This window comes from Neopelma chrysocephalum, unplaced genomic scaffold (assembly GCF_003984885.1).
Source record: "Neopelma chrysocephalum unplaced genomic scaffold, ASM398488v2 Primary Assembly neopelma1_59, whole genome shotgun sequence".
In the NCBI taxonomy this organism is placed as follows: Eukaryota; Metazoa; Chordata; class Aves; order Passeriformes; family Pipridae; genus Neopelma; species Neopelma chrysocephalum.
In genome coordinates this window covers 10,959,837-10,981,416 of record NW_020897714.1, presented here as the reverse complement: position 1 = coordinate 10,981,416, position 21,580 = coordinate 10,959,837, and the positions used below count along the sequence as shown (strand labels likewise).

The 21,580-nt window shown below is 36.0% G+C and overlaps 1 protein-coding gene across 1 annotated transcript; it reads left to right on the top strand.

Moving 5' to 3' along the window:
* Positions 1 to 204: 204 nt before the first annotated feature.
* EPYC (epiphycan) lies at positions 205 to 20,948 on the top strand. Its single transcript, XM_027680349.1, has 8 exons — positions 205 to 232; positions 427 to 445; positions 750 to 918; positions 13,623 to 13,776; positions 16,404 to 16,562; positions 17,316 to 17,518; positions 19,121 to 19,216; positions 20,691 to 20,948. The coding sequence occupies exons 1-8, from the start codon at positions 205 to 207 to the stop codon at positions 20,859 to 20,861; spliced, it is 999 nt and encodes a 332-aa protein (XP_027536150.1). The 3' UTR covers positions 20,862 to 20,948.
* Positions 20,949 to 21,580: the final 632 nt, after the last annotated feature.

Below are 21,580 nucleotides of genomic sequence, written 5' to 3'. Positions count from 1 at the left end.
TACACTACCATTTCTCACTACTTTAAAAATGGTGTTGATTGAATAACGAAGGAATTCAGAGTACTGTCACTTATGGGGCTATAGAGGACATATTTTTTAGTTTGCTCCCCAGATCTTTGCAAAAGTATGGTCCGAATATGCCACACCATTTAACCAATTAAAATTATATTCTGACAAAACAAGTGGGTCTAAAATGTTTTGGTTATGCTCATCCAGAGACAACAAAGAAAGAGTTTCTAATGTTTTCTAATATTTTTTTTTGTTTTCTTTTGATTCTCTTATGGTGGAGGAGTAAGACAAAATTACTTTGTTGTACATTTCAAAAGATTATCTATTGTGATAGAGATAAATAATATAATAATTTACCTTTTCTCTAGTTTCTCAAAAGTTCTTTTCAAATGGTGCAGTGGAAATAGGTAAAGCTAGAAGAAAAGGGAAAACCACAGTCAGATACTTTCTCATTGAGATCAATTTATTTTTATACCAATAAAATTCAATAGGTCTTTTCTAAATTCTCTAAATATTAACATGGCCAAAGCAATCTGCAGAAATTCTCAAACTCAGGGACTCTTCGTGAAGCAAACCAGACTAAACCACTGAGTCATCATGAATAAACATGAGTTATTCATCAGAAATATTGTGTTATATATGTAAGTACTGTATTTGTGACATTAAATTTTCATGGATTTCTTGCGAATACCAGGTTACCTATAATCTGTCTGTTTTCTTCTCTTTCAGGAAAAAATCAGAATGCAGACCTTTGTAAATATTTTTCTGGGATTCTTTATCTTTGAGTCTGTTGGAGCTGCACCTATCGCTGATACCATAACTTATGATTCTGAGTTCTATGACATACCACTTGAAGAGCTGCCTCACCCATTTGTCTATGATGAAAACAAGCAGTTTGACCAAGTAAAGGTAATTAGAACTTCATTTATTCTGTCTTTCCAAAGTGCACAAATGCAGTGGCAAGTGATCAGTTTTTTTATCACACAAATCTACTCATGTGGTTTCTATTGCTTTTTCAGTTCATTCATTTTTCCCCTAATCTTCAAACATCGCCAAGATATATCCTGATCTTTTTTGGTGGTTTTTTGTGGCAATCCTTGAGAGAAGGTGAAAGGCATCATGCTTTCCTCAGGTCTCCATGCTTTGCCAAAAATTCTGTTCAAGATTGTTGCTGTGATTTATCTATCTGGATGAGAGATGGAGGTTGCTGAGACAGGACATATAGCATTTCCCATTAAATGAGGTAGTAAAATGCTATTTCCTTAGGTTATTTCTTATTGTAGTAGATACACTCAGTACAAGTATTTTAGTCTATAAATGCTAATGTTTTTTATTTCTGTTAGGAAAGTAAGCAGAAGGAAGAAAAAAGAAAGGGAAAGCACTTAAATTTAAAAACAGGAAAGTAAGAAAAATTACTGAAGAAAAACGCTTGAAATTCTTTTACTGGATGAGTTATTAAGATGTGTTGCCTATACAAGCAAGGGACTCGACTTGTTGACTTCAATGCTTCCTTCCCCTCCTACACTCCTTTATGTCTCTACAATTACTAAAAGGCTACATTAGTTTTATTCTCACTGCTGATTAGACATGGACATAACTTCCCTGAAGGTAATATATGCACTCTGTGATTCAGGATTGAGTGCCATAGGAGTTGAGTGGAAAATATAATATTTAAATAATAATATGGAGTTTTTATTTTTATATATTTTTAGTACTTTTTCACATAATAATACATAATTCATGAAAATACATTCCTTTGAAATGTTCATGATTACAGAAGGAGGGACAGGAGCTAGTCTTTCATCAATGTGAGACTGAAATTGGATAGCAGATTTGAAATCAAAGAACAGAAACAATTTAAGAATAAATATATCCCAAAACTGGAGAACTGAAGAGATAAAAACAATCTCAAAGTTTGCACAAAATCAGAACTTTACAGCTTGTAGGAAATAAATTTTCAATCTAAGAAGGACTGAGAAGAACTTTGCTGCAAAGAAATTACTTTGCCTTTGGCCTGCTTCCTTTGTGCCACACAGAATCAAAGCTCTTTGTTTACTTATGTGCTTGAGCTCTCGTCCTTGATGAAGTCCCCACCAATTTTAGTTGCTGTGCCCTCTCTATTTCACATTGACTGAGAAATCACAGATTCTGTCTCTTTTTTCTCTTAAAAATGAAGCCTTTATCGTTCCTACAGAAACAGCTTCCTTCCCAGAAATGTGCATACGCCTCACCACTGAGGTTTTTCTCATTCAAACAGTAGATTTCTAAGTAATGCATTGAATGGTAGGTGGGATTCTCCTGTGCTGTGTTCTCTCTGTGTGGTCCTAGGACACCAAAACATGAGGTGCCCTTTTTCAAGTTTCTGAATGAAGTATAGAGGCAAGGTAAGGCTTCTGTGTTCTTTTCCAACTGAAAGGAAATTCAGGATGATCTTTTCCAATAGGAAAAGATATAAGAGGTATCATCACAGGTTGCTTTTTTTAAGGAAGCATGGAATAAGCAGAGCCCAGAAAGATTGTTCATATTGTCTGGTAAGCATCTTTTCCAGTGCAGGATTATCTCCCATTACTGAGCTCTTCAGTCAGCCTTCTTAAAATTCATCAGGTGAAGGTCATCTATCATAGCAGTCAAACAGAATTTTACTTTGCATATGGATGGACTTCCCTGTGAGAACCTTTTTTTCCTAAATGTTTAACCAGTTGGGGTTTTTTTGGCTTGGATTCCTCATACCATGTACCACCCAAGAGAAACCTAAACATTCACAATTCCCCATATCCCAGGAGAGATGAGTGGTCAGTGCTGTAGAAATCAAGCAGCTTTTATAGACATATAAGTGCACTATTTGGTAGTGCATGTCAGTCTTGCAAGTTATATTTTAGTCACTGAATATTATTGATGTTGCTCAAGTTTTAGACAGAATACATTTGATTTCTTGATCATGGTTATGATTTTCCTGCCTACAATCTTGTTTTTATAAAGATGTGTAATACACAAGTGGGTCTATGTGTAAAACCCAATATTTATGCAAGGTCACAGATTAGTTTTTATTATGCATAGCTTACACAATGAGCAATACCAAAGAGATACAGACAAAAAGCAAGCCTTCAATAGATCTAGCCTCTGTACAGTAACTGTTTAAGGCCTGCATTTCCTTTTAGAGAGCTTTGAATCATATCTTTAGGCTTCTGAAATAGTGGAGAAAAAACCAAAAAAAGCATTTTCTGTTGTTGCTGTCTTCAATTTAAGATTTTAAAATTCAGTTAAGTGCAAATAGAAATCATTCTGTTTATCACGTTTTTAGAGTCATTGACAAAATGAAAACTTTACCCAGGTTGTGTGTCCAACTGATTTTCAGCAGGTCAGGAGACCAACTGGTTCTAGGACTTCAGATGCCTTCAGTGTGCTGTCCCTGTTAATTTCAACGTGAATTGAGGAACACGTGCAACGTAATGAGTTAAGCTAAAGCACCTATGCAGTATGGTTTTTTTCAGAATATTACCCATTAGGTATTATAATCACTCATTCAATGTGTATCACCAAAATTAGGAAAGACCTAGGGGTAATTAGGGAGGGATTTTTCCCACTCACTCTACCTGGATAAAATTATTCTTTGCATCCCAAGACCATCCTCCAAGACAAGTATGAATCATTCTCTTGGGATATCTACTGAGGGGAGTTGACCTTGGCTGGCTGCCAGATGACCATCAAGATGCTTTCTTACTCCCCTTTCTCAGAGAGACAGGGGAAGAAATTAAGATTAAAAACTCATGAGCTGACATATAGGTAGTTTAATGAAGAAAAGCAAAAGTTGCATGAAGAAGCAAAGGAAAAAAAAAAAATTTATTCTCTACTTCCCATCAATAGGTGATGTCCAAACACTTCCAGGGAAGTAGAGCTTGAGTATGCATAGCGGTTGCTCCTGAAGACAAACACTTTAATAATAAAACCGCCCCCCTATCTTCATTGCCTCCTTTCTCTTACCTTTTATTGCTGAGTAGGTGCCACTGGAGTATCCCTTTGCTCAGCTTGGGTCAGCTATCCTGGCTGTGTCCCCTCCTGAGATCTTAACCACCCCATGCCTACTGGTGAGGGAGTAATGTTGGAGAGACAGCCCTGGTGCTGTGCCAGCACTCCCCATCAGTAGCCAAAACACTGGTGTGTTATCAATACCTTTGTAGATACCAACACAAAACAAGCACTACGAGGGATGCCATGGGGAAAATTAAGTCCATCCCAGCCTGACCCCATAAACCTATCTACCTCAAGTAACTTTCAATGGACCCTAGGCACCTGTCTCACGCTTAGTACCAAAATTTCATCTTAATATAATTAATCAAGAGTGACTAATTCCAAGTTCATGACTTCTTTGATACTTCTCATACTCTGGAAGTACTTTTTCTTGTGAAGTGTGTTTGCAGGTATATACACACAGACTTCATCGGCTTATGAACACCTTTCTAAAAACGTTTTATCTAGATAATGACTGTTGATATTTTTCCACTTGAAGTGTATTTTTCTCATAGGTTTTAGGATAACTTTAAGTATTGGAAAAGGTACTTAACAATGTATACATGGAATACATTTTATAATGCAAATATTTTGCATGGGGAAAGTAATTATAGCTGGGAATAACTTGTGAGAATTGCACTGAATCTTCAGTTAAAGCTCTGCATTGTCATGTGTGAAGTGGGTCAAATCTCAGCTATAAATTCTGTGGTTTGCAACATTCCCAGTTAGTGAGACATGGAAGACCTAGCCAAAGCTTTGCATCCAAAGGGAAATTGTTACTGGAAAAACCTTAAGTAATATATCACTCAGAAATAAAACGTGCATAGAGACATTACAGAGAGCGGTATAAACTCTTTCACGGGTAGTGACTATAAAAAGGCAATGTAAAAGAAAAGTCAATTTCCAAGGAATTAATTCCAAGGTTCTGAAGGAGAAAGATGCTGCAAAGGAATGTCACTGTAAATGCACAAGCTTTGTGTTGGACTTATCTTCTGAAACTAACAGTAACAGCAGTATAAACTTGAGCTGCTGTATCTTCCCTTTTCTTCACAGTATGTTCATTAGTATTTTCAATTATTATTTATATCATGATAGGGCCTAGAGGCTCCAGTCAGGACTGGGTCTCCATTGTCCCCACTGCTCTGCAAACATACACAAAGACAGATTTACATCTTCAAAATGAATACAATCAAACCAGACTTTCAAATGCATTCTTGTGTAAGCTTCTCACTTTTTCCTCTGAAACTAAAACTTTGTTTGGAAGCTGTTTGAGAAAAACAAATTGTGGAGAGAGATTCTCACATATATCAGCTAGTAATGTTTAATAAAATGACATTGAAATTTTATTACAGTGCCTGTTAAACATAATCAGTCCATTTTCCTTCAGGTAGGAAAAGCTAATTTAGAAAAAAAAAGTGAAAATACAGGAGCATCAGAAAAATATTTTCATTGCTAAGATAGGTTATCAGTGAGGCTGAGAAGCAAAGGAGCACTTAATTAACAGCAGTTATCCTAGCACCGAATAAGCAGGAAAACAAGGGAGTTAAATACAGGTTGGTCTGCGTACACAAAAGAGGTGAGTTGTAAAGTATGATCCACAAAATAATCAGAAAGAAGCACTGTGAAAGTCTAATATTTGATGCTGCATTACCTTGTTGAATTTGAATCAAAGTGATAATAGGAAATTCAGGTACCTGCACAAAGCTCCAAACTTCAGCTACACACACACATTCGCTCATATGTGTGTGCGGGTACACATAAACCTGCTGTTGCTATAACACATATGTTCGAGAACTCCCTCCTGCCATTCTACAGAGTTGAGAGAGGCTTACACTGCTGTTTCTATCTTTGTGGCAGGTATCCGATTGAATAAGAGACTTCAAGGTGGATATATAATGACTTTGTGGAACATGTCATATACATTTTTAAAATACTTATTAATTGATATGAGTAATGTAGAAGTCAGATAGCTACATGGTTGGTAAAAGAATTAAATTTATGATTTGAAGCTTTATCCCCAAAAAGAAAATTTTCTACTTTTTCAGACAGGCTTTGACTACAGCTCTGCATATTCACTGAAATCTGAATTTGGTTCATAACTGATTCTATTTGCTTCTGTACAGATGTCTTCACAAAAGGTGAACATTTCTGTGAATTAAACTGTCATCCTGAAATATCTGAGTGATGTTTTAACTACTTTGTCATACAGTAAAAGTAAATACCACAAGACAAAACCAAGAATTTGAAACAACAGTTAATCCCTAAATTCCAGTACAAACCACTTAGTTATCTGAAATATTTTAAAGGCTAATTGTACTGGCTAAGACATTCTTGAGCAACTAAAACTGATACCAAGCATAATAACAGAGTAACTACATCTTTACTCTTGCCTCATTCTGGATGAGATTCTGTAAGTAGTTATCCTGGTCCAAAACCACCTGAATTTGCCCATCTGAAGCTCATTGCTTAAGAATAATTATCACAATGTTCGAAAAACCTGTGAAAGAGGAGACAGCTGAACTCCAGTGAGCTTACATACACCTTTTACAGCAGATGCTTGCTACTTTGATTTCCCTGGTCCCTTATACCCTTTTTTCTTTTCCCCCAGACTTCCAGTTTTGTGGCTTCTTCTACTGATGTGGGGTATGAAACAAAGATACAGATATTTAGAAAATTATCACAAATTCTTAAATTGTACCCATGGCTATATTTTTTTGAACACTGAAGTTAAATAATGTGTATTTCTGTCCCATTTAAAAATCATTTAAGATAAGAATAACTTTAGAGCCAATCAAAACACAATCCAGAGCATGGTTTGGTACACAGATCAAAGGTGGAAATGCTGTAGTTCTGCTCTGACTAATTTCTATCTTTGTTCACGGTTAGTGATTACCTAATGCATGGAACATTAATAATTCTTTGGAAAAAGTCTTGGGTCTCGCTTTCATATTCAGCTACAAAATAACATTTCCTGTGTCTTGTTTTCCTTCTCATGCCATGAGTTTTGCCTCTTTAGGTATATTCCAGTTTTGTTTCAATATCTCATCCAAACTCCCCTTTGGACCCCCCCGATAATTAGGACATCTGGAACAGAGGTCTTTGGGGTACCAGCCTCCTCTGGGTAGCAACTTGCATCTCAGCCCTCTTGCTTGGATGTGTGGAGAACCAGCACCTCTGTTTCACCTGAACTGAAATGGAGTAAACCAGTTTTTAATTAAAAGCATCTGCTGTAATCTAACTTGGATACTGGATATTACATATCCCTCAAAGTAGAATGTTAGAAATAAAATCTGTACTTTCAAATGCAGTGCTGCAATAAGCCTTTGAGTTTTTCTTCATTTTCTGAAAACAGAATTAGTAAATAAAACCTCTACAGCAATGCAGTGCAGCACAAAGTTTTTACTCAGCTAAAATCAGACATGACATAAATACACTTGTTTTGAAACAAGAAGCTTTAGGATATTCTAAGGTCAAGGTGCTAAAAACTGTTTATCTTTCTAAGACTCTTTAGAAAAACCTTAGAATCTACCTATATTTTCCAAGGGAAAAACCACAGTTCTAGAGAACTGGGCTGCAACTCCAGAGCTCTGAGACTTAAATATTAAGGTTGGTCTGACTGAAGTATGAATAGAAATTTATGCATGTATGTGTGTGTTAGACCCAGCAGAAACAACAAAGTAAATTAAAAAAATTAGAAGGCTGAAAGGGTTGAAAGAATGGTCTGCATTTGTAGCAAAGGATACTGTACTCGACTGCACCACTTCTAGAACACTGTTTCCAGGAGCAAAACTGAGGAATGTGTTGTTTATGTGAAAATCAAAGTTCCTGCACCCTGATAACATTGCAGCACAGATAACTTCTCAGTGAAGACTATTCATCCTCCCACCAGCAGACAGGAAATAGGTTGTATAATACAATATATACCATTTCTTTCCACATGAGCCATCAGGAAATCATATTCCCAACGAGTAAAACACGGCAATGAACAGCAACCTAGCATAAGACTAACGGATGCTGAAGTATCCAAGACTCTGAGCAAAAAGACTGTCCAATAACAGCTGGGGAAACCTAAAGGAGATAAAAAACTGTCCAAATGTTGGTTTTCCGTCTGTCAAGAAGAAGTCCAGAGACACTAAAAGGACTCAGTAGCTTCTGTCCCTTGTCTTAGGCGTGGAACACAGGTGATCCTGGCCAGATCACTTGATCATACACATTTGGGGACGTGAGAGTGTGTGGGTGTAAATGTGCAACTGTTTAAAATCTGAGAGAAAGAGTGTGAGTAGGTAAAATCAGTACAATTAGAAATTTTACAACCAACTATCACCTTCCCCAAGGTCTCATTGAGTTTTATTGCTCTAATTTCTGCACACAACTTATTTATGTAACTCTGTAATAAAAAAAAATGACAATTCATCTGAGCTGCATAATTTGCAGTATAAGTAATTATTGCATTAGCATACATTTCTCTTTAAGATAGAACAATAGGAGAAAAAAACTCTTTAAATGCAATATTCAAGCAAGTATAAGCCACTTTTGCAAAGGAAAACATAGGCAGGGAGGTTGGAACGATATGGTCTTTATGGTCCCTTCCAACCCAAACCACTCTGTGATTCTATGAATAACCTCTGCCATAATTAGATATATGCTTGTAAGCTTTTGGTAGCTTTAGAATAGCTGTGGGGGAAACTAGTTCCTTTCAATGGGTCGGTGTGTGAAACAACTGTCCCTTCAAGTTCATGCTTCTTTTTAAGTTTTGAATTTTTGTTTGTGTTTTCAAGTGTATTTTTTGCGGTAAAAGAAACACTGAAACAGCACACACTTCAGATTCTCCTGTGGATTTAAACTTATCACATGTTATACATCAACTTTGATCCTAAAGGTGCAGACATTAAACAGACAAAACATGTACAAATGGAATTACATCACCTCAGAAAAAAAAAGGTAGCATCTGATGGTTTCCAGTCTTGTTGCTTGCCTCTTTATTTATTTTCTGTATTTTATTTCTTTGCATAGATTGTGTGGGTCTATAATCCTCATAGGTTACTCTTATCTACATTTCTGTTCTGTTCCAGTCCTACTGACTCCTAGCCTACAGGTATTCTTTCATATTATTTTTTTTTCCCTCACAGCTCAGACTCTTGAGCCATTTCTAACCTTTCATTTGCCTTGCCTTCTTTACAGTCAGTGGTGAGAGATAGATACCTAAAGGCCTCACCCTAAAAGGAGCATCTGTGGCCAGAAATAGGCACTGCTTTTCAGAAGTTTTGTCTCATTTTGTACTGACTGTGAAAGGATGATAGTACGGACTTATTGTTCAGCCTATGGATGGTAATTTGGGAGTTGGCTTTTACCAATTGCATTTTATTGCCCACTGATACATTCTGATTTCTGTGTTCTTGACTTTCAGAACTTCCAGGTCTGAAAGTGCCTCTAAATTGGCCATTCACACTAAGCATTTCATTTGAAACTGGAGTCACATTGGATAAATATAGGATGGGGAAAAAATAGATACTCCATACAAACTTAGGAAGATATCATTCTCGTTTGGCATGCTCTGTGGCTAATATTCTGCACTGGTATTGTCCAAGGCTCTTGACTGATTCCAAAGACAGAGTAGGGTAACTATTAGCCACATAGTTAGAGGGCTAAAGACAGGTGATATCATACTCTTTCAATTTTTTTCTTATGCTCTGTATTAAATCTGTCTTGAAAGGCTGATTATTATTTGAAGACTTGCAACTATTGTCAAAGAGAAAGATACTTTATTGCATTTTCTCAACAAAGTTTTTCCTGCTTTGTGATTTTTCATAAAGAATATTACTTGAAGTAGCAAAGGAAATACAACTCCACCCCCCTCAACTGAACCCCCTCCAAAACCCCTATGGAAAATAATGCCATTAGGTGATACTTAATCATTTCTGTTTCAATTTTTTTTTATTAAAGTGCATGTTGCCAAAAATAAACAAACATCTGGAAGACGAGGGATCATTCTGTACAGTGTGCAGTCCAAGAGACATCTGTCCTGTTACAGTCTTGCGTGATTTATCAAGATTATAAAAGATAGAAAACTGCATGGATCAGATAACCAATAATGGGAAACAGACTTTTACCTTTAGGTTACTGGTTCAAGTCCAAGATATGTAAATAGCAAGAGAATACTTCTCATGCTCTGGGGTTGGTATGTAATACACATATCAGTGAACTCCTACTCTGTTACCAGTATAAAAATGGCAACATCATTAAGTTAACTGCAATAATTTTTATTTTTTTATGACTGTCACAACTGGTGTAGGAGACTGAATAGGTAATACTAACTACTTGGAAGAATTTCCCTAGAACCCAGACTTAGTGCAATGGCAAGGAAACTACTGGTAGACTTTCAACTGTGCATCTGCAAAACTAGATAACATCCTACAGTAAGAGAGAGATAACAGTCTAGAAAAAGAAATACTAGGATTTAATACCTCTGCTTTGGTACCCAACAACTACAGTGATTAATCAACAAAGAACACCTCAGAAAGTATAAAGTAAATCACAAATCCCAAGATAGTAAGTTCCATAAAGTATGCCCTCAAATATTCAGAGAGATGGCAGTCAGGGTAGATGACCCAAATCCCATAACAAGTGAAAATTATCTATGGTCTGAAGCCTATTTACAAACTCTGTCTTGAAAATACTCTTCTCCAAAATGTTATTTTCAGTAGAACTGCCACAAAAGCTGTATATAAAGCCACTAACAGGTCTCAAAATCTCCAGATTTTATTCCAAATTTCAGGAGAGGGACTATTATCTGATTTCCACAAAACTGGTGAAGTAGACACCATACGCAAGAACTTTAGTGCAGTACTAACCTGGGTCAATAGAAGTCTGGAATGCATCTCTCTCCCTCCGGACTTCCTCCATTCAGAGAACAGCTATCCCATTTCCTTTGTTCCCAAAGTCTTCTTTTGATTTGTCCCCAAGTCCATTCCTGGTTAAGCTGTCTACTGTCAGTGCTGCAGATGGGAACACTGTGTATTTGTCTGCACAAAACAAGATACATCCTTACTCTTACTTATATCAATTCAAGTTACTCAGTCATAGTTCATCTGAAGGTCATTTTGCTCGCTTGATCACCTTGCATTTTGCAAAATTATGACCCTTGAACTGTATCTGGGCATTTTTATACTCTAATTAGTACTAGTATTTGTGATGTATTGGAATACAACTAAAGAATATAAGAGAACCTGAATTGTGCTTAGTCAAAATCTGAGCCTGTGAGGTTCACAGTGCTTACTGCTTTCTCATTGCTTCCACACTCTCTGTCTTCAGTGAAACTCAGTGATGGAAAATATTTGAACCTATGGCTATTATATAACTTAAACCAAATAGTTTCTGTGCAAAAAATTAGATTTTAGGTAGTTGTTTGGATGTTCTCCAGCAGTCCATGATCATAATGTTTAATACTGCTTGTAATTAATATATAGCTACGCTGCAAGATCCAGTGAGTCTATTATGAAGTGTAAAGTATTTTCTTCCAAAAACTTTCATAGATCATAGAATGATTTGAAAGGGAGTTTGAAGGACCCCATTGTCAGGGACACCTTTGACTAGACCAGGTGGCTCAAAGCCCCACCCAATCTGGCCTTGGACACTTCCAGGGATAAGACATCCACAACTTCTCTGGGCAACCATTTCCATTGCCTCACCACCCTCACAATAAAGAATTTCTTCATAATATCTAAAACATTCAGCTTCAAGTCATTCCCCCTTGTTCTGTCACTACATGTCCTTGTAAAAGGCCTCTCTCCTTCTTTGTAAGCCCCCTTTACATACTGAAAAGCTGCTACAAGATCTTCCCGGAGCCTTCTCTTCTCCAGGCTGAACAACTCCAACTCTCTCAGCCTGTATTCAGCTTCTGGGCCCTTCTCTGGACTTACTCCCACAGGCCCATGTTCTGTGCTGGGGACCCCAGAGCTGGATGCAGTACTCCAGGTGGGGTCTCATGAGAGAGGGACAGCATCACCTCCTTGACCTGCTGGTCACATCTGAAATATATATACACATACAAGGAGATTCAAATAGGGATCAGAATACAGCAAAAGCTTTGCTTGTGCTTGGGACGCGTATCTCAGATGTGTTAGTTCCTTTAACTTGTATAGTTGACATAGAAAATACAATTTAAAAAAATCCTAACCACTTGGTCAGTTTAGATACAACTATTTTTTACCTGTTTTTTAAAATTAGAATTAAAAACAGTACTGTGATTGACTTCAACAACTTGTTCTCCACGGACACAGCAAATCCCACAGTAGATGCAGGATGTTCTCAAAAAAGGATATGCTTGGTTAAGTGAAAGACTCAGGATTCAATATTTTTATGGTGGTGTTGTACTAGAAACCTGCAGAATTTTAAGCTTTGGTGCCTTCTCACTTGGGATAATGATACTGTGACAATATTTCTGTATTTGGTCATGCCTTAGAAAAAGCAAAGTGCAGGGGTGCAGCACCCACAGGAGTAGATATTATACCTAAATTTTAAACAGTACCTCAAACATGCAAAGCCCTATAAGGACACTAAGTGACTGTCTTGGATTTAAAGAATAAAGTGGATTTTCAAAAGAGGCTCTGGCATGGTTAAACAATGTTATTAAACATGTGGAAATAAAGATACAGAGGTAAAGTAACTTGCAAAGGTGACACAACTAGAGTGGATTCTTGATGTCTGGGTGATTATTGAAAACCACTCTGTCTCTTTGCACACATAGGCCTCTTTGCAACAAGCCTGGCAAGTTTGCAACACTCTTTTTATGAGCAGTGATGTGATGCAAGAAAATCGTTACATCTTAATTTTTATTCTGAATTTTTCACATGGGAAAGTCAACAGAATGACAAAATTTACTGGTTTGACTAATTATTTTGAGTACAGGACAACAAAAAAGGTTTGTAGTTCCATGCAAGGATCTTACAACTTTTATAGTTTTTTTAAAATCAAGATTTTATGTAATATTTTTATATATATTCAATTTTTCATACCACATAATACAGCTAATGATGACTGAAACTAACCAGAGTCTTTTGGTATTTGGATTTAGAAAAAAAAAGTGACAAAAACACTGCCAACATATTAAAGGTAGCATGGGAAGTCAGAGTTGAAAAATCTTCAATAAGATTTTTAAAGCATGTTAGTGTTCTTAAAAGAGAGCCTGCACAGCTATATCAGATTTAGATTTATGTTGGTACAATTTACAATTTTATGATAAACGACTTGCATCTTTTTGATGTTTCACAGCAAATTTTCATTTGTCACACAAAGTATATCAATTTTTATCTTTAAGTGTGGAAAAATAATTTTGTTAGTATATATTTTCACTATATTCTCACTAATGAAGTATATGCATATGTGCATTAAAAAAACATTCAAAACACTGAGATAAAAAGTGAATAAGTATGTTGGATTTTCATGAATTGTTTATACATCATCAGAATTAAAGCTGTTGAATAAAATGCAGCTCAAGCACTAAATCTCAGAAAATATGTGACCTCTAGTGGGAGAATATGGATAACTGGAAGAGAAACAGTTGCCAGTGGAAGTAAATACTAAGATTTTCTCTTCATTTTTTCTAGGCCGAGACTGGGACAGCACTACCTTCTATAATTCAAGAGATTTATTCTTCTGCACCATTGACAGAAGAAACTGAGGACGAAGCATCAACACTAAAATTAATTGATGGGTCTTCAGCACAGGGATCTGGGGTTCTTGGACTCCAAACTCAAGATGGTTAGTAAGAAAGAGCAGTGAGTTTTATGTGTGTAGCTTTGATTTTGAGTAAGCACAGTTTATTTGCTTATGAATGTCTACCTTTTTTGCTGAAGAGGAAGTTCATAATTTCTGTACTTCACTTAATGAAGAAAGATATAACATGCCTATCTTGAGTGCTCTAAGTCTTATAGTGCCTAGTCAAAATGTTTCCATACTATTTCACTATGAAAACAACTGTGTCAATGAGGATTTACAACTTAAAAATTTGCTGATGGTTAGCAAATTCTACCAGTACTTGGTTTTCTGTCTTAGATTTAAATGTCATTATCAACTATCTTTGTTTTATAATGATTTTTACATTTTTTTTATAAATATGGTCATACAACGTATAATTAAAATGTTGAAGAATTTTTTGCCATGAAAACTAGAAACTGTTAAACTTAAGGAAAGGGAACTATTTAGAATTTGGGGTAAAGATGATTTTCATTTCTTCTGGCTATGTATAATAAAATAAGAACTTCATACATCTTGCAGGGGAATTAAAATTTCAAAACATAATCTGTCCTTCTCCCACACAAACTTTGCAGTGCTAATAATTGACATTTGTCAGAAGGTCCTCTAAACTCTTGTAGCTGAAGCTCACCAGGTTGTCCATTGCTGTGATGGATCTTTGTGTTGTATGGTGATCAACATACAAAGACAGAAAAATTCCACTTTTTACTATGCCTAACACTGCAGCTGAGTGCAATAGAAGAAATTATATATAAAAAAACCCAAAAATGAACAAACTTCAAAAAACCCCAAACCAAAACTCCAGAGTTCATATTTCCAAAATTGTGTGTTCAGTGGAGTTAATAATTCATAGTCTTATTTTTATACATATTACAAGTAAGCCTTGAGCAGGCAAGGTCAAAACAAATAAAAATTGAATAAGAATTTCCCAGGAGATTTCAGAAAAATTAAAAAAAGCCCACTTTTTTTTTCAATTTTGAAAACTACAGGATGTTACAAAATGTCATGTAAGTATTATATAGCATGAATTCTGTATGTGTCAACATTTTCAAGCACTGGATGCAAACCAGCTAGCGTTTTAACTAAAGACACACGTGGGAGGCTCAAGGCTGTAACATGTCAAGTCAGATTGCTTTTGTGTCTTCTTTTTTTTTTTTAGCAACATATTTTCCTGTCAGATGTTGTTGCCATTGTTGGCCTGATGCTGTTGTTGGCCTGATACTAAATAGAAGACTACAAGGCTCAGGAACACCAAGCCAAGTTCATTTTTCTTTTTGATGTCTTTTTGAATCCTTCCCCTCGTTCTGTTCTTTTTCAGTTGCACCATCCATAGGTGACAAATACCACTCTTCCAAGATCAAAAATAGGACAGAAGAGGAAACCCTTTTCCTGTACTATGTTACAATATTATGAAAAAATGTCAACCATTCTTAACTCTACATTCATTTAGGCCTAGATTTGCTGGAATATTTCAACATGTGACAATTTATTTTTTTTTCCCTCTGTCAGGCTTGCTCCTTGTAGCCAAAGTAAGCTGTCCTGTGAAGAAAGTTAGGGAAAGCATGAAAAGAGTCTTATCTCTCCATAAATGTTATTCCTGGATGTCCAAGTAGAGATTCTCAAATAAAAGGGCACTCTAGTTATTTATTCTTTAATCTTGCTTGAAGAGTCACCTGAATCAGCTATGGGTAGTTAATATGGATTAAGGCATCACTCTGTCATGTACCCACAACTGATCTGGAGAAAAAACTAATATGCAAGAGAAACATTTTCATACTCATGAATTATGCTACTATTCTGTAAGTAAACAGAACAAATAACCAGCCATCTGCTACAAGGAGGAGGAAAACATGAAACAGAAAAGTATTTCTATGGGATTAAAAGCTGATAAATAGATATGCTGTTTTATACCCATAATCAAAGAAAAGATGTATCAAAACTCAGTCTCATAGATCTCACAAAATTTGAATAGTACCATCAAAAGAAACTTCTGAATTCATAGTATTCATGCAGTGTTGTGATTGAGATGAAATGGCTTCATTTTTCATTTTCACAGACTTGTGGTGGTAACCAAATATTTTGTTAACAGGGTCTCCAAGTTCCCTTAACTCAGACTGAGAGAGATTTTTCATGACTGAATCAGAAAACGTAATTAAACAACATGCAAAGGACACTGAGGTTCTTCTCCATAGCTCTGCAGGAAAATACTAATTTCCCTGCAAAATATTCAGAAGTACTATTTAGAGAACAAAACAGGAATCGTAACAAGGTTCAGTCATTAGCTCTGAGTCCTCTGTCTAGAGGGAAGTACACACTTGCCAGCTTAGGAGGAGGGAAACTGACCTTTGGCTGGTTGCTGTCACCAAACATTCTACGGTTATAGTCTGAGAAACATTGTATTAGAACAAGTTAATTTTTCTTCTAGGCATAATTAGAAAAATAAATTTTAAGAATTTAATAACTTCATTGTTGCAATTATATGATGCGGTGATCAAAATGTAAAGGGAGTGAACTTTACTATAGACAAAATCTAATTGTTATGTGCTTAGGTGAGCATTTCATTGCAGTAATTTACATATAATTTTTGTACATTTCCTTTCTAACAAACTGTTTTCTTTTAAATTCCTTCACAGGTCTTCCCACTTGCCTTTTGTGTACATGCCTAGGAACTACAGTTTACTGTGACGATCGCGAGCTTGATGCTGTTCCACCATTGCCTAAGAAAACCATGTATTTCTATTCACGCTACAACAGAATCAGGAAGATCAGCAGAAATGACTTTGCTAACTTAAGTATGGACAGTAGTATTGTTGCAACTAGCTTTAATTTCTACTATTTCTGGCTTATGCTAATCTAAAACACAGTGATAGATTTTTCTATAATGTTTGATGATTGTAGAATTTTACACACAAATGCACACACAGAAAAGCAGTTTGTTACTTTGGAGCATAAAGGTCAATACTTTAAACGCAGATTCTCTGTCAAATATTTGAATTTTTAGAAATAGCAATGGTCATCAATTGTTTTGCTGTTACTTACAATCATCTTTAGATAGGTAGAAAAAAAAGTCCAAATGTTCAATTTAATTTTTTTTGGTTTTTAATTAGAAAAGTGCTTGAGTGTACAAATATCTTACATATAGGAAAATGTTAAAATAAAGAAAAATGTGGAACAAGGCAGTAGAGAAAATGTTTATTTCACTTTATGTGTTATTTTTTTCAAAATATAGTAATTGAAAAGATTTCCAGAGCACACAGAAACCTTAAAACTGTTAACTTTGAAGTCTTTCACTGGAAGATATATAAAGAATGACACAGGAAGTTCAAAACAGGATGAGAAGGAGACATAGGTTCCCCTCCTTAGGAGAACTGTTCAAATACGTATTATTGCATTATATACTGAGAACACTGTCACACAGTGGGCCAGGAATGAATATGATTCAAGACACTTTACCTGTAATTTAAATAACCCATTTGCCTTTTTCTTTTTCTGAAATTTCAGGAAATACATTCTTACCTGCTTCTTGTGTCTTATTTCTCTGCCAGACAACTTAAAAAGGATTGATTTGACTGCAAACTTTATATCAGACATTCATAAGGATGCCTTCCGAAGATTGCTCCAACTTCGGGAGCTGGTGCTCCGTGACAACAGAATAAGGCAACTCCCTGAGTTACCATCTACCTTAACATTCCTTGATGTTAGTAAGAACAGGCTTGGTCACAAAGGAATACGTAATGAGGCATTCAAAGTAAGTCTGGGTTGAATGGGAAAATCTTTTTTTCCTATCTCCAGGATGTGGTCAGAAGAGCAGCCTGTCCTCATAAGAGAGATGGTCCAGTCCCTTAATCATCTGTGTCACACTCCACTGGACCCGCTCCAGAAGCTCCATGTCTCTCTGGTACTGAAGAGCCCAGAACTGGATGTAGCACTCCAGATGCGGCCACATTAGGGCTGAGTAGAGGGGCAGGATGACCTACTTCGACCTGCTTGCAATGCTTTTCCTAATGTACCCAGCAATACCATTGGCCTACTTGGCCACAGGGGCACACTGCTGGCTTGTGGACAGCTTGTTGTCCACCAGGACCCTCAGTTCCTTTTTCACAGAGCTGCTTTCCAGCAAATTGTCCCCCAGCCTGTGCTGGTGTGAGGGGTTATTCTTCACCAGGTGCAGGACCCTGCACCTGCCTTTGTTGAATTTCAGGTGGTTCCTCTCTGCCTATCTCTCCAGCCTGTTGAGGTCCTTCTGAATGACTGCACAGCACTCTGGGGTGTTGGTCACCCTTTCCAGATTTTTGCTGTCAATGAACTTGCTGAGAAGGCATCTGCTCCTCCATCCAAGTCATTAATGAATAAGTTAGACAGGCCTTCCACTAGACCCTATGCTATAGATTATGACCCTTTTGGATCTGCCATTCAGTCAGTTATCAATCCACCACCCATCCAGTCCATACTTCCTGAGTTTACCTCTGAGTATGTTGCGAGAGACAATGTCGAAAGCCTTACTGAAGTCAAGGTATGCATTATCCAATGCTCTCCCCTCATCTATCCTGGTAGTTGTTTCATTTTAGAAGGCAATCCAGTTGGTTAAACATTTACCTTTAGGGAATCCATGCTGACTACTCCTGATCACCTTCTTGTAATCCACGTGGATAGAGATGGCCTCTAGAATGAGGCGGTCCATCACCTCTCCAGGGCTTGAGGTGAGGCTGATTGGCTGGTAATTCTCTGGATTCTCCATCTTGCCCTTTTTGAAGATGAGGGTAACACTGGCTTACCTCCAGTCCTCAGTCACCTCTCCTTTCAAAGACCTTTCAAAGATGATACTGAGCAGCCTAACTATGGTGCCTGCCACTTGTTCATCCACTAAGTCAAGGGAGAATATTATTTACCTTTTGAAATGGAATGAGAAATGTATTTTTAGCTCAGGAATTTCTTTTGCAGTTTTTATTTGCTTCAACACCAAAACACTTCTGCAAAATTGAGTAAGCTTCTCACAAAAGAAAGCAGACAGAACAAGAAGCCCTTCTATATAATGACCATAAGGGGCGATATTATCTCTTTAAAACATAATCATTGAAATTACATCTCTAATTATTGTCTGTAGATATTTCAGAAACATTTCCCCCCTTCAATTTAATCCAGACACCCAATTCTTAACAGAAACATTCTCAACATATGCAAATCAAATTCATTACTGTCTTTGAATTTATGCCTTTTCACCCCTATCCTGCTAAAACAAAATGTGTTACTATCCAGCCATGCTCATTGCAGTGATAGATTTCAAACTTACTTGCTAGAGATTTTCACACATATCTGTCATTTCCCCCTACCTTTTTCCTTCATCCTCCAGGATCTGAATGAACTGCAGCATCTTTACATCACTGACAATAACTTGGATCATATTCCCTTGCCGCTCCCTGAAAGCCTCCAAGCTCTTCATCTTCAGGTAGGCTACAAAAGTAGTGGCTCAAATAGTAAAACTGGAAAGGCAATTATTGCCATGTACTGTTTCTTCTGTTTATCCAAAAGTGTTCTTACTTGACTAAACAAGATATGGAAAACATAAAATTAATTAGTGAATGCAGTCTTTCAAGCAAGTAAAATTTAGCTCAGCTAAGCATTAATTTTTAGAATTTGTAATACAATATTTTTCAAACATTAAATTCTAGACTTATTATTAGTACAAGTTAAAGTTATGTTCACAGTTGTCAAGACCATCATTAGTCTAAGAGACTTCAATAATGACAGAAATCCCTCACACTGCTTATACAAATCTTCCAAAGGGAATACTTTCAGACACACAGAGGAAGTAATTTTACATATTGATTGTATTTATATTCAGTGCATTTTATTCTTAGTAAAGGTTATTTCCAGTTAACATTTTTCAGCCAAATGTTTCCATTTGACTATGCTGGAACATCCCATCCATCACCTTTCTGCAATTCTTTTATCTAGCACTTTCTTTCTGAATTCTTCCTTTTTACCTTTTCCAGCTCTGCTTCTTTCCCTTTATCTCCTATTGTATCAATGCACAGTTTGGATTATCAGATGTTACATAATGCAGAAAAAAAACCCTTTTAATAAGCAAACTAATGCACCACATATAATTTAAACCTTATCTTTCAATAAGTAAATCTAAGTAAAGCCTGTTAGCTGATCTTTTTTTCTCCTGTTTGTGACTGTAAATTAATATTCAGTGATATGTGCTACAGAAAAAAAGTGAGCTGTACTTTTTCCACACTAATTTCTGACTAGCAAAGGAATGGAGAGGAGAAGAACTTTCAGACATCCCTTATTTTAGGAGATGAACCTTTTAGTCCCAATTTCCTGATAATATTGTATTCTAGCAATTCATTGTTGAAAATGGTTCTCTTCAAGAACAAAAGATCAGTGAATGTAAGGCATATGAGAGGAATTTAAATCAAAAGAATAAAACCCAAAGCATTCAATTTTCCCAGTATATATACAGATATGAGGTAAACTATTGTGAGAGGGCCTGCAGGAAAGAAATTTGTCACAGATCAAATTTCAGATTTGTGCCTTTGCAGGTACATCAAGTGGTCAGGATGATGATTCTGTTTCTGTGATTTTTGGACTGGCTTACGCTGGTTCCAATTTGTCTTAATAAGTCTCTTCAATATGATCTAGAAAGGAAAATTCTCTATACTTCTACCAGGCCCCTACTGCAAAGCCTGTCTCTGCTACATGGTTTGAGTTACCTAGTTTTGAAGCTTTGCATTGGCCAAGAAATTTTCCCCATTTGGAAGATTTCTTTGTTGATGACTTGTCACCACAATCTGGGTCATTGAGTTCAAACAAGTATCTCTCTAGGCACCAAAAATACATCATAAATGGTCTTCAGAGTTAAAAATTACTTTCAGGCAACTATTTTGATAGCTTCTTTTTTTTTTTTCCTTTAGAACAACAATATTCAAGAGATACATGAAGATACTTTCTGCAAAATGAGAGATTTTACTTATGTACGTAGGGCTCTTGAAGACATCAGACTGGATGGCAATCCCATTAACCTGAGCAAAACACCTTATGCATATATGTGTCTACCCCGTTTGCCAGTTGGTAACCTCATCTAAGCTTTGACAGCTGCCTATACTGTCATATGCTACCAGAATCTCAAAAGACAAATCATTAACTCACTGTTAAACTAAGATGATTTTTTCAAATCTCATTGATTTGGGGAATATTTCTGTTAATATTTAAATTAATGATTATGATACAAAGAAGATTATTAAATTCTAGAAGACAAATCCATTATTTACCCAACTGCAAGTTATTTATCAATATCAAGACAAATATTTTACTACAAAAACAATGTAAATGCCAATTTTTATGCTGAATTATGTGTGAATTCTAAAATTAAATAATTTTATATATTAAAGTTTAACTATTACATGGTAAATAAAGAAATAAAAATAAAATTTGTGTACACAATTAAATATTTATTGCTTTTTATTTTAATTAAATATTTTTCTCCCAGAGACACGTCCATTTTTCTACTTCTTTCTTTAAAGATGCCTTCATTTTTAAAAAGTACTAACAATATTTAAAACCACATTTGTTCTTTAGGACACAGAATCTCTCCTCGAATTAATAGTGAAATATAGGGCTTAAATTTGTATCAGATTACCCTCACATAAACTATTTATGCATAATTTTGCAGCAACAATTTATCTTTGTAATGCTGATGAGGCCCAAAGCTGTTTTCTTTATCCTTGATAAACTTGGCTGACAGATTATCTGGCTAATAAAAATATCATGTAAAGTAGCCTATTTGAGAAATACTGAATTTTAT

Bases quoted from the DNA above. Each gene is read 5' to 3' on its own strand.
- EPYC (XM_027680349.1), top strand. From the start codon at position 205: ATGCTCATCCAGAGACAACAAAGAAAGA. The intron at 16,563-17,315 runs GTATGGACAGTA...TTTCTCTGCCAG, and splicing joins AAATGACTTTGCTAACTTAA to ACAACTTAAAAAGGATTGAT. The intron at 17,519-19,120 runs GTAAGTCTGGGT...TTCATCCTCCAG, and splicing joins TACGTAATGAGGCATTCAAA to GATCTGAATGAACTGCAGCA.